The sequence below is a fragment of the Chironomus tepperi genome, unplaced genomic scaffold (genome assembly GCF_022539635.2).
Source record: "Chironomus tepperi strain 1889 unplaced genomic scaffold, CSIRO-AGI_Ctep_v1 contig_346, whole genome shotgun sequence".
NCBI lineage: Eukaryota > Metazoa > Arthropoda > Insecta > Diptera > Chironomidae > Chironomus > Chironomus tepperi.
In genome coordinates, this window is record NW_027226468.1 from 73,038 (window position 1) to 90,590 (window position 17,553).

General features: G+C 33.0%; 1 protein-coding gene across 1 annotated transcript in view; it reads left to right on the forward strand.

The window, feature by feature from the left end:
- The window catches only part of LOC139093917 (lachesin-like), a 62,027-nt gene that overhangs the window by 35,435 nt on the left and 9,039 nt on the right, over positions 1-17,553 (forward strand). Inside the window, exon 3 of the mRNA XM_070644771.1 lies at positions 11,377-11,513. Coding sequence (XP_070500872.1) covers positions 11,377-11,513 — 137 coding nt within the window. The remainder of the gene's footprint in view (positions 1-11,376; positions 11,514-17,553) is intronic.

Genomic DNA, 17,553 nt, shown 5'->3' on the forward strand with positions numbered 1-17,553 from the left:
ATGAAGGCTGATGGTGATTATGTCGTATTTAGATTTAAATTACATATTTCTACTAGAATTGTTTATAGAAAAATGTTAATTAAAGCAAAAGTTAAAGTCAGGTTAATTTCTGGTTCGCTAAAAATGTTGAAAATCCAATAACATTTGCTTAAAATTATTTTCGGAATTTGATACAAATTTCAATTAATTTTAATATTTTAAAACAACCTTAAGCTGTTCTGATCATTGATCAAAGCCCAGAGCTGCGCTAGGGCGTTTTGCGGCTGATAATTATTTAACAAGTAAGGGTGCATCAGACCACTGCACTCAGTAGACCTGCAATTTAAAGTGAGATCATAACCACTCCTTTAATGACATTATTGTCTGTGGAATTCTAAGAAACGCATTCTACCTAATTTGATTCAAAAAAGGTCAATTGAAAAATTTCTCCTGTCGGGTCTCAAACCTATGATCGCTGGATTAGTGTTGCAATAATTATTGTACTTAACGAAGTGTCTCCTTAGCGCAAGATTCAAAACAAACTTAATAGATCTTAAAAATGATATTAATTTTTATTAAATGATAAGGGTTCGGTCATTTATTACGTTCATGGAAAAGGGGTGAGATCTGATTTGAACTGTGTACCAACATTTATACTCCATTACCAAATCGTGAACAACCTTCTTTATCCAAAAGCGTTAATTAATTCCTGACCGTTAAGGGAGGCAGCTAGCCAGAAAAAATGTAAATTTTTAATTTTTACGCTTTTTAAAACAATAAATTCCCACCAAAAAACCAATAAACTCACAATCAGGTTATCATAACAGGGATATATTTGCATGACACTCAACTCATTGGTGTCGTACCGCTCAAGGCAACAGTACCTCAATCTCATCATTAATTTAATAATGATAAATAAATTTTTAAAAAGAAAATTCCTTCAACCTTATCTAAACAACTCCAAAAAAAGTTTTTAAATGTCACAAAAGAAGCTAACTAGCTGTGAAAATTGACACTTACGAAATCTGTTGATATCTTGAATTTTTGATGCCCTCAGGGATGAGAAATAACAAAAATTTTTGTGATTACTGTCTTGAATAAAAAATAATCATCTCTATTTATATCAATGCTCTTAAATAAATAGCTTCAAGCTGGATTGAATTTAAAAATTTTTATATATTCTAATGGATATGCTTTCAATAAAGTAATTGGAGATGAAAAAATTGCTGTACAAGAACATAAAACTTTCCAGTTTATTTGCATACTTGAACAATCTTCAACAACTCGTTGGATAACAGCATTGAACATCATCTTACAATCTTGTATGTATCTTACAATCTTCACAATAGAGATTCCACTTCGATAACTTGACCATCTTATGCAAATATTTCAAGATCTCAATTATGAATAAGCTCCTGATAAACTGATATGAATGACATATTGGAAGGGATAAGAAAAATTTCAAAATTTTTAATATACGATCCACATCTGCAATAAAAATTTCATATCCAAAGAAAAATCTATGAAGCTTTATGGCAATAAAAAATGGAAAAAAATATTTCAATAAACTTTAGTGTCTCTATTGAGCAACTCATAACAATAAACGAAATATATTGGATTCTTTTTGTTGAATCTTGAACAGTAATGGCCAACCTGTGTGGAACAGGTGATTTGTGCAGTTTTGAAGGTTTCATTGTAAGTTAACTGGTTCCTGATTTAGTCACTGGAAAATCGTTTAAAAACTTGGGAATTCCCTAAAGGAGCTTTAATGGCTTCATGACTCATTCAATTTCGAAAAGGTCTTAATGCTCCAAAAATGCTCAATACAAATGAAGTGAGAATTAATTTTAGAAAGCAAAATAGCACAGGCCGTATAAATATGGAAGGTTGGATAAATAGCTACAGATTGGATAAATAGCATAGGTCGCAATAGATAGCACAGGTCGGATAATAGCACATAGATAAAAGCCGTGCCATTATCAGTCGTGATATTCTCATATTCGATCCTGGATTTGATTTAAATCCGGTGTCACTTTCGGTCTTAAATTTGATTTAAATTCGGTGTGTCAGAGTCACAATGGCCTTTGGACGGATTTTTGATCAATTTACCAATATGTCCTATTCGGGATAGTTATTAGTAGAGTATAGTCGAGTAGACTTCAATCTTTGGCTTTTATGTTCATCAAGAAGTGAACGAATTTATGTGACAAATGACAAAATATTGACGAAAGTGACAAACTTTGTCACCTGAGTTGTTTGTCCCCTGTTACAGCAATAGATACTAAAGTGTGCTAAGGTATAGCTTAGGTATAGCAAATGTTCGACCATCCCAGATTCCAAACCAACGATGAAGAAAAAGTGCATTAAAAAATATATTTCATATGATCCATACCATTTTACAACCCAAAATTTCATAAACCTTATTTATTATTTACAATTGATCAGTAAAAGATAAGGTATTGTATACTTTTTGGATATTAATTCCATGTTGGATTTCATACTGAGATCCAAATAATCCAGACAACAACAAAAAAAGAAGTTAAATTATGATCACAAAGGGAACATAATCATAATATATGTTAATGCACATGAATACATGTATCGAGGATGAAGAAAATGAGAAAAAGAGAACGGAAAAAATAATAAAAATATAATTTTAATTCTCATCCTGCTTATAAAACAATAAGCAACAACAAAAAAGCATAAACAATGTTAATGAAAATTTGATTTTAATGACATAGGTTGGAAAGTTTCATGAGAGCGCTTTTAATAATTGTGATATTATTAAAACATTATTATGATTATAATAGCATGTACACGAAATGAACAAGTGCTTATACGAAAGTGGATACAACTTGCGTAATTAAATATCATTCATCATAGATGATGATAACAATTTAGCCATGAATATTACGAGTGTGTATATGTTTTATGTGTTCACAAGAGCGCAGCAAGGCTAAATATTTTTCATTAAGCTTATTTTTTTTTTGGCTGTGTCGACCTTTTCCACGCAGTGAGACAAAAAAAAGGGGGAAAAGAGTTGCAGTATAAATGAATAAATAATTAATGAATGTTTCGCGTCTAGCATTACGTTATCATTAGATATATTATTTATCCTGCATGACGCATTAGTATGGGATGGAATTTATGCATAGTCACATGAGAAGAAAATGGATATAAATTTGAAATGACATAATTTTACATAATTTTGAAGGCAGGATTGAAATTTTTTAGAATGTGTAGTTTAGGGAACACCAAGGGTTGTTCGTTCGTTTGATTTGCTGACTCTACAGATTAATTGTGAATCATGCCTATCTTAGATTGCATCGGAAGCGTGTTCTTTCGCTGGAAACCGCTTGCCAACTACCGATGCCAAGTGCATTACCAATTCTATCGGCAGGATCATTCCATAAAGATCAGAATGAAGAAGATTGACACTAATGAAGAAGACTCCGCCACAGAGCTTCAAACTTACATTTCAATAGCATCTAATGGTAGGCCCGATTGGTGTCCATACAGCTGATGCCAAAAATTTGCTGCTTCCATTTGGTTATAATAAAAGAGGGTATGTGGGGCCAAGAGCTGTCAGATAGGTGACTTTAGAAAGGTACCAAACTGCATCATGTTAGCATTTGCCTTTTAGCGTCCAATCTTTGACTGTAAAAGATTTTGGCCATTGATACAAAATCGATCGACAACTCTGTTGAAGCCGAATGAGTTTCGTGGAGGAGCCATTTGTTTTTCGTGAAGAAATGTCTGAGTACGCCCCTAATAGGGACTATATAGAGACACAATCCTATTTTTTATAAAAAAAGGAGTGAGGATCAATAAGTGAACAACCTCAAATATGATTATGATTAAAATTTCTTAAAAACTAACGCAATCATGATGAATATGCAGTATACCTCTTAAGTTCAATATTGAACTTAATTGCATATTGAGCTCCAGACTGTAAAAACTTCTTGAATTTATTTAAATTTCAAATTAAAGCAAGTCAAAGGAAATGAACTTTTCAGACAGTTTTTTCAGCTCTTCCAATTTATAAAAAAGGATCAGACATCCCTAAAAATTCTCAAACTAATTAAAATTTTTACTAAATTCCAAATAATTTTTTTAATTTAACATAAGCAATAAGGTTTCCAAGTTGCTGTCTTTTTTTTAAATGCATTAACATTTTCCCAATCAAAAACAGGTGCATTAATAGCATCAATGGCTTATAGTCAGACATTCATTGTTTTAAAATGTATCTCTACTTTTTCTGCTTCATTGTTCTGTATAATATTCATCTACGCTAATCCCCGGGAGCTTAAATAAAATGAACAAAAATAAGTTCTTTTTTTGCATAGATTATTTTATGAAAATTTTCAATTTTCAAAAGTTTTTGACAATTTGACAGGCACAGAATAAATAGAGCAGTTTAACCTTTTAAAATTATATTTTTTCAAATCATTGTTTTATGAAATGCAAGGTTATTGAAAAATATATAAAATTAAATCATCTTTTGCATGAGAGGTAATCATGTCATGAATATGACTGATCGAAATTATTTCATATTGTGCTGCACAGAACATCATGTCGAATAGTTAAAGTTAAGTTGAGAACATGTTGTGGAGAATTCAATCTCGAAGTTTTCTTCTGAGCAATTTCAGAGAGATTTATCATCTTTGATTCTGTAAGAAATGTATATAAAGTGTGAAAGAAGTTACTTAAAATCATCATATTCTACACAAAGCGAGATGCTTGTGATTAGGGGTCCGAAAATTACCGGTAATCGGGATTTGACGGTAACGGATATTTACCGGTAATTACCGGTGATTACCGGTAATATCCGTATATTCCGACTATAAATATCCTGAATATTTAGGCCTAAAATTTTCTTTATTTTTGGTCACTTTTTTTGTCATTTCTGAAAAAAGCTATTTGTACAACGATTTTAGAGGATGACTTGTATAGAAGAGATATTGCATTAAAATTTATAGCCAATTTTGTCAATGCGAAACTAAGGTCTCTGTAGCCGAGCAGCTATGCAACTGACCTAATATCTGAATCACTTTTCTGTGAAGATATGGTTTCGAATCTCACCAAAAATTGTTCTCTAAAGCATTATAGAGAGTGTTGTCGATGTGACAAGGATTCACAGAATGTACAGAACTCAAACCCGAAAATTTCCATAAATTCCTGAGCGAACCAACAAATTCCCTCAAATTCTGGCAGTCCGGAATCGCTACAGCTTCAAGTATTCGATATGGCTCGTCAGGTATTTTGAGTAAGTTCCCGATGTCGAGACCTAGTCCGAGTCTATAACTTAGATCGAGAGTGAGACTTCTCGAGACTTCCCAGATAGTCTTGGGCTCGAGCAATTGTTTTCGAGATTTCGAGTAAAACTGATATTTTTCTGAATTTTCGAATTTGAAGACTAATTTTGAGTGTCCAAGACAGTTTTTATTTGACCCGTTGTATGTTTAGTTCAAAAAACAGCCAAGATCGTAGACATACAATCATATGAGAACCGTTCAATTTGATGATGTAATAAGCTAATAACCCCTTAAAATGCTTGGGTTTACCTAAAACCGACCCAGGAAATCACCCAGAACCTTTCCATAATTTCCAAACGACCTCTAAGCTATCTAAACTAATATTGAGGCTAACAGCACATCCATATATGAAATTATGACATCAGAAAAATCAAAAAAGCAACCCCTTAACTTTGCTTATAATTTTCATTCATTATTTTAATGTATACAATTTCATCTAAACCACAAAATTATGCATATAGACAGACCGATAAAAAATATGAAATAATAATCCATCTATGACGGAGTGTTGCAATACCTAAAATACTATAGAATAATAGAAAGGAAGAAGCAAGAAAAAGAAAATGCTGCAAAAATATTATTTACGTGCCAAAAGAACATTATTTATTCAATAATTTTGATGATATTTTTTTTTTATGTTGTTGTGCTATTTTGGCTTTCGCATACAAATTCAATTAAGCATGCTATACTTTTATTATTAAATTTCATAACGTTAAGGAAGAAAACTTTTGCTTCAACTATATAATATAGTTTTTTTTTGCATTCAGAATATGAAAAAGGAAACATCCAATTGAAATTTGTACTTCCTATTTATGTAATCTGGAATGGTCATTTGTAAAGGAGGAATATGAAAATTATAAGGCAAGAAAAATATGCGACTTCATTGTTGGAATGAATGCCTGTTGAAAAAGAAATATTAAGATAGATAAGAATATCCTTAGGGGTTGTGCATTAGTGACGTCTAGCATTTATGTGATGGTCAAGTGAGAATTTTGAGAATTGAGGCTGTTATTGGGGATCTTGAGGATGAACGTTGCATGCCCGAAGTAGATAAATAAAGAAAGCTCCTCTATGGAGCTATTAGGCTCTGCTAAAGCTCTTTATGAACATAAAATGGAAACCACCTCAATTTGGCAACCACAAGAAAGAATTTGTATCCAACATGGGTGCTACATGGATGCCATATGGATGCAACATGAATGTCACATGGATGTCACTTGGATGCCGCATGAATGTCATATGGACGCCACAAGAATGTCACGTGGATGTCATATGGATGCCACATGAATGTCACATGGATGACACTGGATTCAATGAAGTTATCTTTATACAGAAGATCTTACGTGACTCTTTGAAGCTAAGTGTCTAAACATACTTCATTTGTGACGCACTTAAAGGGATGAACTCAAGTTAAAAATGCTAATTTTATGAATAGAATCAACTGCTGTGCCTCTTAGACAGTGATTCTCATACTTTTTCGAGCTCCAGACAGTAAAGCACAATTCTAGTATATTTCGCAGTCCAAATACGTTTCATAATTCACCTGAAGGATTTTGCAACATACTTGTATCAAGGAACAGTGAGGTGCGAGTGATCAGAATCGCAGCACCATCCGGCTAGCGCTTTGGAATTCTCACCGCACTGCGCCGAGAGCCAAATGAATGAAAGTATCGAAAAATCCAATTTTAAAATTCAACATCATTAATAAACAGCCCCTAACTTCCCTTCGCTTTTTTTTGGCATATTCTATCATAGCATTACAACATTTCATTTTACAAATAACTTAACTCAATTCATTTCAATTTCATTTCTCTTCTCGTTCCTCACCCTCTGTGTCTACAATAAGTTGTCAAATTTATATACTTAAGGAAATTTCCTTCTGACTTGATTCCAAATAGTCTTCATTGTGTAATAATTTCATTTATCATGGTAGGGTGCCATCTCAAATCTCTTAATGGAATTTTTAGTGCACTCTTCCTTTTCCCAAAAAGGAGACCAATTCGACCGAGATGAAGTGAGAGAGATTTTCTATGTCACAGAAAATTGAAATTAAGTTCCTTGTTTGCTCTTAATTATTCTAATTTATTGACATTCAATTTTATGTGTTTATAATAAATTATCCAAATATCCACAAATGGTAAAAGGCATGAAATGTGTGTCGAAATGATCGGGAATATGATAAATTTCAACACAGATTGACTTGTAATTGAATCTAATTCAAACATGTTTGTGATTAATTAGGCAATTATTGTATGGGCGTTGATGATGTATTGTTAGTCTAATAATAAGTTTATATTGATGCATAATGATATTATATTCATAATTTTTTTTTGGGGGGGATAGGATTATCATTTGTATTTGCGATAATTTCATATTGTTTATTATTGCGCAGTGCTCAAAAAATTGGCCAAGCACTTAAAGTTTGCCATAAACTATCAGTTTTATGGAATTTGACTTCCTTTAATGGGGTGATTCATAAATGGGGTTTGATCTAGCTCGAATAGCACAAATCGGTTGATTGATTCAAAATCCGGCACCAAGTCGGCTTGACTATAACATGATGCCGGATTTAAACTGAATCCGAAAGTCAAAGTCACATCGGAATGAGTTGGGATAAACGGTTTTAAACAATTCAATGACAAACCGACGGGATTCGAGAATAGTTTCAAACGGTATCATGACTCTGACTCCGACATCAAGCCAGAGACACGCCGACCCAATGCCGAGAGTAAACCGAATCCAACAAATCTAAAAAACCATAACCGACGTCATTTCCGAACACAACTCATGCAGAAAAATGACTCCAAAGTGTCGCATCTGCTGTGAATTTCTATTTCCAACAATATTTTTTGCTTATTAATCCCCCCTGAATAAGTAGTTTGACAGAACAATGAGAGTGACCTATTGTACTTCAGTGAACATTTTTCTTTTGTTCGTTGTTATTGGCTATATATCAAATACAATCACGAGGGAAATTGTCAAATTATTTGCGGACTAACAGCGCATCCCACATAATTCTTCAGGATGATGGCTGGATCTTCACACTGGAGAAATTACTTCGGGAACGTAGTGGGTAGAATGTCTTAACACCTGTGTTGAGGAATTGCTGCCGTCATAGCTTGTAGGAGTCTAAATTATGCCACATTAAGAATTTATTAAATTGTAGATTTTTATGATAACGATCTCGCTTATTTCCCACGAATATATACAGTCAATGTATTAATCGTATGAATTTAGTAGCATAAAATATTATGAATATGTATGTCTCAACCACAGCTCATTATACATCGTACTAATGAAGTTTGAAGAAACGTAATGTGAACGAAATTACAAATTTATATAATTCAATTCACTGACATCTAACAATACACAGTTCTTTTTCGTATCTTAATGTTCCTGGATATACCTACAACGTTTTAATATCGTAAATAGAATATAGACTGCGTCAATTTCCATAATTAATCCAAATTAATTAAATAATTTCATTTAAGTTGCCATTTGATGCCGCATTTAATATTTAATGTGACTTTATCGATTATTTTTTTTTTTGTTGTATTTTAATTATAATTCACTAATTATGTTTGATTACATACAAAACATTCATTTCCTTAATTTGAAAAAAAGCAAATATCGGTTTGGTGTGGATCGTAATGGAAATGTGTGGCACATAAAACTAAATTTGGAATGCACAAAAAAAGGAAAACTATAAATTATATTATTGATGTTTAAGTGCGCTTTCAATAGCACACAGCAACACAACAAATGTGGCGTTGTGAGGCTTCCCACTCCTCCCCACCGTCCGCAAGTTCACCATGAATATGGAATATATTTTTTATGGCATAAATTCAAATAGAAAAATAATAAAAATACAAATATTTGGCATCGGAATGGCTTAAGAAGGAAAACTGCCGTCAAATATATAGGAACATTGTTATTTATGCTTTTCCCCAATTTAAGCGAGAAAGTTTCAATTTTTTCCATCATTTTCAATATTTTTGTATGCCTTATACCAGTGGTGGGTAGCCTGTGTGCCGCGGTACTACACCAGTGTGCCGTCAAAGGTTTTTGGAAATGGCATGAACTGCCGTGCGACACAAATGAAGAAGGCTCCGTCACAGAGGTTTTAAGGCTCCACTAAACCTCTTTTACTAATACCAAATGGAAGCCATCTCCGTCTGTAAGCCGTCTCAGTCTGGCAGCCATAAGTACGCTATTTGGTAATAATAAAAGAGGTTGAGCGGAGCCTTCTAAATTTGTGTCGCTCAGGACTGTATGCCATGTGCGGTTTTGATCAAGCCTAGCCTTCAAGATGCACCCCAAGAAAAAGAAGGTTGCCCACCCCTGCCCCATCCATTCAATTCAATTCTTTAACTATAAATTTCAATATATTATGACGATAGCTTTCGCATTTCTTTTCCATTTTACGACAATAAAAAAGAAATTTATCTTACAAAGTTTCTCCTCTTTTTAACTTTCCTATGTCAATTGCTATGAATCTATATTGATACATCTATTTTATACATTCTGCAACAATGACCGTAAAAAGCTTCCTTTTTAACCACATTTGAAATGGAAAAAAATGAAAAAACTTGTTTTTTATCGTTATGCATTTGCAACTACACATGGAGATTTTCTTTACATTTACAGGATGTTGTCTTGGAGTTTCTTAATATTTCAAACTTTTCAGTTCTTAATGGTTGGCATTACATTAGAAAGGTCATACATTTTTATGGACATAATGTGAAATGAAGAATCAATTCAAGGATTTAATTTCCGGTTGTTGATTATATTTGTATGATATATTACAATTGGGAGGAACTACTACAAATTGTGCAGATTTATTCATATGCTAGCATTGCTTAATAAAGTGTTTAATATCCTCAACGATTGTTTAGAATATGGTAAAAAATCTATGAAAAATTGAATTTATTTTTTAAAATCTGACAAAATGTCCATATGTTAATACAACAGCTCTCGTTCCTATATCTGCAATTTGGCTTTAAATTTATAATTCATTCCTGAATCCAAAATTAAACAAAAATCCAACTGTCAAAATTTATTTGAAACTAAGGGTTCTTTATACCAAGTCCAAGACTTTCAGTCTCGATTTGGAGATATTTTGAGGAATCCCTTGTCAATTTCTGTCTTGGTTCAAGTCTTGTTCTCAAAAATTAGTCAAAATCGTTGATTTGACAGGAATTGAATCGTTGATCTTTGAGTTACTCTAGTAAATTTCCAGATATGACAAAAATACGTTATAACGGATCAATGGCAAGTCAATGGTTAGTTTCAACGGTTTTTTTGTCTATTTGGGTTTGACTTGAGTGTATTACAACTACAAATGCACTGAACTGGTGAGATACTCGCTTAGATTCTTTAGGGTTTCCATACAAGAAAGTCCAACTAGATGTTTAAACATTGTAGCCCTTTTTTGCCAATTATGCTCAAATTCGACTCAAATTTCGACTTCATATAAAATTTAAGTCAGAAGCCAGACTTTAGCTCCGAAAAAATGCTGATTTCTCAACCTTATAAAAGGTGTGAATTTAATAGAAATCTAAAAATACTCTCAATATTATTTTAGGTAATAGAAAATTAAACAAAAAAAAATTCCTAAACACGATTATTCGCACAAATTATTCAGCAAAAATAAGTTTGAACGTGTTCTAGTCGAAGAATATTTAATTATTAATTGTATAGTCACCTAGTGACGTCAAACTTTTTTTTTTATATTTTTTGATTTGTTTAAATAAACTTTTTACCACCTTTTCATCACGATCGTTTTTCAACCTAAAAATACACAAAAGCCAATTGATTTTTTGTGGCTTAAAAGCTTTTTAATATAAATTATCGTCATGTAATTAAATCATAAATTATAATATAGCTTTTAAAAATTAGTTTTTGAATTAATTTAAGTATCACACGAAAATTCTAACCTTGAACTTGCCTTCAAGTAATCAAATTATTAGTTTTACATACACTAACATCGATTTTTAATTATCTTTACATACTTTATTATGTAGAACAAGAACTTTTTTGTAAACCCCAAGTGTAAATCTCTTCTTTTTCACTTTCTTTACAGATTTTATATGTGCAGACATTAGTTTATCATCGTTAGGAAAAAATAGTTACAACTCATACACCGACTTACATCCGAAATGGGGTCTTGTTAGCAATGTCACGACACAAATAGGAACACATGCTTATCTTCCTTGCAAGGTAAATATATGAATTTTCATCACATACGATATTTAGTTCAGTTGTGGGCAACCTGTGGGTCGTCAGAAAATTGTTGAAAATGCCATGAACCTTATCAGAAATGAGACTTTTTATTAGGTACCTTAGTGGTATTTCTGGACCATGGCAGCATGCTCTTTGCCTGTTAAGAGAATCTTGTGTCATGTGCAGTCTCAGTCGAGGCTTAGCTTCACCAAAGTATGCCGAGAACCTTACTTCATATGCGATTTCGATCAATGATTACCAACAAGGTGTGCCTGGTCCTTCTGTACCATGAAAGCATGCTCTTTGCTTGCAAGGGGAATCTTGGGGAATCTTGGGTCATGCGTAATCTCAGTCGATGCTTAACCACACCAAAGTGTGCCGCGAACCTTGTGTCATATGCTTTCCCACCAAGTCGAGGCTTCCCACCAAGTATGACTCGAAAAACAAAAGGTTGCCCATCACTGCCGCAGTGTAAAAATATGTAGAGAGCAATTTCATATAGCAAACAAGACAAATGACATTGACAGAAGTGGAAATGGAGAGAAAATAAAAAAGTATAAAAAAAAATCTAATAAATCTTTCACTTCTCTAAACAAGCGTCAAAATCTGAACTCTAATAAAAAGACAGACACGAGTGAGTGTGGAAAAAAAACAAAAGAAATGAAAGAATAAAAAGCAAACAGATGAAAAAAAAAAAGCTTTAGTAATAAGTGCTGCTGTATATTTTTCATCTCACAGCCTTATGCCATCAAAATCTTGTGCGTGGATGGCAGGGAGCAGTGAGTGAAGATAGTAGGAAACAAAAGAATATAGGGGGAAGATAAAAGCCTGAAGAAACTATAAAAAAAGAGTGTATAATACCCATAAATTACATCCGCACACAATTTATGGGTTTTGCATTTATTTTTTCCTTTCTCTTCTTTTATTAGAAACTTTTTTTTTTCATTTCTGGCTTTTTTTTTCGGTGGTTGATGCTGAAAAACTAAATAAATATCTAACACACGAAAAGAGAGAAAAGGCACAGAAAAAAGGAGGAGAAAGAAGAAAAAAAAATTGAATGTCGGATGGTTTATTGCTGAGGCGAGAGATATACGTATTTATAAGATTTGTGCTGTTTCTCTGGCTACATGTATTTCAATTTTATTACGTTTATATTGCATCGAATGGAATTACAAGGCAGCAAATGAAAGATAAAGCAACTTTTCATTAGTGTCTGAGATTCAAGCGCGTAGATTGGATGGTGTGGCTTGATATATCATCAATCTACATCCAGCTTTAATGTTTCATGCTCCAGCTACTGAAATTAAATTTCAATTTTCATAATTTATCAAGAAAATATTTCATCAAGCTATTAAGCTCTTTCTATTATCATAGAAAATTGCAGCATAAAAGAATCAATTGAACCTCTTGATATAATCCACAAAAAGCACTCATCATATGCCTTCATGCACAACAGACAAAATTGTGTTTTTTTATCAAATTTTTGCAATGCAGCTAGACTTGTTGAGCGTAACCGACAAAAAAATATATATTTGAAAATGAAATGTATGCCTTAACATCTTAACCACAAACATATAACATCTACACATGCACATATTTCTATGGATTCATGAAAAATTTTGCATGAAGCATCATAAAATATTTTTTTTTTAATTCTCTGTTTTACGATCCACTTTTCTCCTCACTCAAAAGCTGTATTTTCTCATGAAAATATTTCCATTGTTGTACGCTTTGGCATTGACTAAAATGGATTACGTAATGGGGGATTTTAATTCTGGAAATGGACGAAAAGGCAGTTATCAGCTTTTGTGCACTTGGAATTAGTTGTAATTTTAGTTTTATGGAATTACTTGAAATTATAAGGGTATGAAAGATTCTAATGTTTATTTAAATTTAATAGAATTTTAAGGGGTTGTGAATTTTGTGAAAGCTTTTTAGAAATTGTCTTCCATTAACGGATAAAGAATTTCTATGAAAATTCAAGTAGATTTTAGAACTTGAAATTACATTAGAATTCAATCTGATTACAGAGTCTGAAAGCTTTAAACTGTAGAGTGGCAGACTGTATTGTTATAAACTTCAATTGAAGCTTTTTATGATTCATGGGAAAAGTTTTTAAGTTTTTGATGATGGTTTGTTCATTTATGGTGTCCAGAACATTTGATTTATGACTAGAGCGGCCATCAGCTGTATTTTTGCCGGGACGCTGCTGTACTTTTCTTCCATGCTGCAGTGTCTCGACAATGCTTCAAAATGTCCCGATTTTTGAAAAGACAAATTTTGAACATTTTCCTTTTGAAGTTCCGGTTTCAAGCCCCGAAAATCCTCTGGCCACCCTATTTATGGCCCTCTTGATTTCATGCAATTCAAGTTTCATTAAGTATCAAGCAGAAACTATCATATTCTATTAGAATCTCGATCAACACCCCGAGTGACATGTAATTACGTTGACATTGTAATTATATGTATCATGCTATCATGACTTGATTAAGACGTCATGAAAAATGAATTTACAATGTCATCGTCATGATGTGTCGCTCGGGACACACACTAAAGTGATAAGATTACAATGGGGAGGCTAGAATACACTTAGAACCAATGATTAACCACGAAACTTAAGTATCACTAGCTGAAAATGAGCATAATCACATCATGTATCGCATCATGATACCATGAGAGCAAGTATATTGTGTGTAAGGGTATCCCAGAAGGCATACGATGTAGCAAAGGTGAAAAATCCAGATACAGGTCGGTGTGACTCATGTCTGGAGCCAGATTTCGTGGAATTGATCTGCCTAGAGTCGAATTTTTCGCCTTTTTTACTTCGTGTGCCTTCCAGGAATCTTACCTTTACGTCATTTTGGTGACAACATATGAATGTGTGCCAATTTAATACTGATACATAATTTTCAAAGATGCCAAAATAATCAAACTCAAAAATCCAAATTAATGGATTGTTAGTCACCAACACAACGGGAAACCAAGGCGTTGACCAACAACCAAATTATTGACACTAAAAACTTCTTGAGACAACAACAACTCAATCAAATGCCCTAAATGCGCATTATTCTCATTCCGCTAATATAAACTCACAAACCAAGCTCTTTATTCTTCAGTATTTACATTGCATACAACGTCATGCTCATAAATGATGAGTCGAAGTTACGTTTGGGAAAAATAAAATGTTGAAGTAATCGTTATGTTGATTACAAAACGAATACTATCCCCTTATGCATCCAACAACTGTCATGAGTTAGGTTATATTACATTCCATTCAGCAGGCTTTTATTTCCATTCTTCTTCCACTTTTTTTTGATAAGCCTCTTTTGTTTCTTCTCACTTCCACTTTGGCCTTTTTTTTTTGGCCATACACATTCGTAAATAGACATGTGAGTAAAAAACAATCCCAAAAGCAATAATTAGGCAATAAATTTTTTTTTGCCAAGCATTTAAGTGGTGATGAATATTGTAGCGATGGCGTTAGGGTATGAGATAGGCACGAAAGGAAATAAAATGAGCTAAAAAGGAGGAAGATAACTGAAAGTTTTTTTTTATATACACAACAGCCAAAACGTAAAGCATTCTAGATGTGAGAAATGTGGAAGTTAAAACGAAGAAAACCAATGTCTGTATAAAGAATGGCACAATAATGAACACGATAAACCGATCATTAAATTAAGGAAACTGAACCATAAATAAAATGAATAAAAATTATCGAAAAGTTTTTTTTTCCCCGTCTGATGTCAGCTCTTCCTTTCAATTTTCTCTCTTCTCCTTTCGATTCTTATTTTTTTCTCGATTCCTTCTCATTTCGACATCCATACACACATATTTTTTATTTTCAATGTCCATGGGAAATTGAACCTTTTTCTCTTAATTTTTTTGCTTTTTTTGGGGGCAATACTAACCATTGGCAATGATTTCCCTATTTCCTCTTTCTGATTCTTGTACGTTTCAGAATGGGGGTTGTTTGGATGTTGGGTGACAGTCAAGGGGCGGAAACTACAAAGTATCCCAAAATATCTAACAATACAGTTGATGAGGTTAGGGATATGCAATGAGATTTCCTATATTATGCCAGAAATTGTGGAGATGTTTTGGGGTTTATTGAGGTTTTTGGAGATTTCCACGTCTTGATAGAAATTTGAAAAGACATAGTTAGCACAAGGCTTCATTTAAAAGCCATTCAGAAGCCACAATGAGCTTGGAATTCATTTGGGTTTCCTATACATACCCTTCACCTACTATGTGTCGCTTTAGAGGTTGATTTATTTTGTTTTAAGAATGTTGACGCATATAAAGCTATTAAATGAATACTATTCAGAATTATCAGACAAAAGCCCTCGATAGAGCAAGCCAGAACCACTATCTAAGAGAACCCATGAATTTCATTTGATCTGTGCAACGAACCTCCTTAAAAATACCCTTAAACATCCTTTAAACACCATTAAAAATGCTCTTAAAATTCACATCAATTTCCAGCATCACATAACATCCAAATGACCCCCCTCAAAAAAAGCTCATTCTCTTGATTTTTTTCGATAGGATTTGAGAAATGGCAGAATGAAAATGACCCACATCAGCAGAATGTCGTTATTTTATTGCCTTTAAAGTGTAATGATGATAATAATAGTAAATTTTGGTTTCATTACAAATGCTATAAAGTTATGTATATTTGGATTTTTAAAAGTCGATTTTCCATTTTTATTAGATTATCATTGGCAACGGCAAAAGGCTTGTATTACTTTTTCTCGCTTCTTATAACATTATTTTTAAGAAATAAAAAAGGTTCGTTGTGTAAAGGAACAAAGGAAGAGAAGGAAAAATTATCAGATTATTTACTCAATAAAAAATATCTGAAAGTTATTATTGTTTGGTCACTTTGAGGACCCTTTTTGATATTATTATGTCCACTTCAATGTAGCTATCGAGAATTTTTTTGTGTTATTTTGAAGTTTATTTGTAATTTTTAGTTGATTTGTTTTATGATGATTGCAAATTTTTTATGAGAGGAAGGGGTTCGTTGGAGTTATTATTGTGGGAAGTAGTTAAAGTTAATAGTCATCTGTTGTTGTACTGCACAATTTTAAAAATGGGTTGGAATTAAATACTGAATAATAATGAATTTAAGTAATGACATACTGTTGGATGCGATTTAAGTGCTTAGCCTAAGTGCATAGCTAGATCAGGATAAAATGATTGAGGGTTGACCCCTAAATCTCCTCTATTTGGATACACCCCAGAGTATACTGCCATAGCACGGCTACTAATACCAAGGAAATATAATTAACTAAATATTCAAAATATTCGACAACTTTTCGAGACCGTTTACGGAAGTTCTATAATTTAGATCAAATTTATCCTCCTTCCTCACCCTCCTTAGATGTAAAAGGTAAACGGCCATTCAATATTACAATTTTCAGATGAATTTCTGATCAAAACCCCAAAATTATCCCTTACAGTTAAAGAGAATGCTTCCATAATACACAAATACCACTACGGAACCTAAAAGCGGTCACTTTTTCTGTTATGGTGCTCCAGAGGTCGAAGTTGGTGAAATGAAGTCGATATCACTTCACATTACTTCGCTAAAATCTCAATCGGTCTCAACTCTACTCGAGTGGACACAAAAAACGTGTTCACTTTAGTCGAGGCAAAACCGAATTCTTTTTTTTTTGTGTTCGCTCGAGCTGACTTGAAACCGAGTCGATTCAAGCGAAGTAAAGTGAGCTTTTCGCATCGACTTCGACCTCTGGGGTGCTCTAACACTAATCGAGGTCATCGATAAGAGATAACCTTGAGATAACCTCGATTTACAGTTGGGATTAATTACTTTTTTTAATACTCATGAGTCATGGCTCTAACTGTTAAAATAACTACATCTGTGGATTGTATGTAGTAAAACTTTCCATGTCTGAATCGAAAAAAGCCAAACCGTAATTTACTGAAGGAAAATAAACTTAATAAAATATTAAATTCTCAATTCTAATTCTGTATATTCTGTATATGTCTTGTTTGCGTCGTTTAACTATATCTA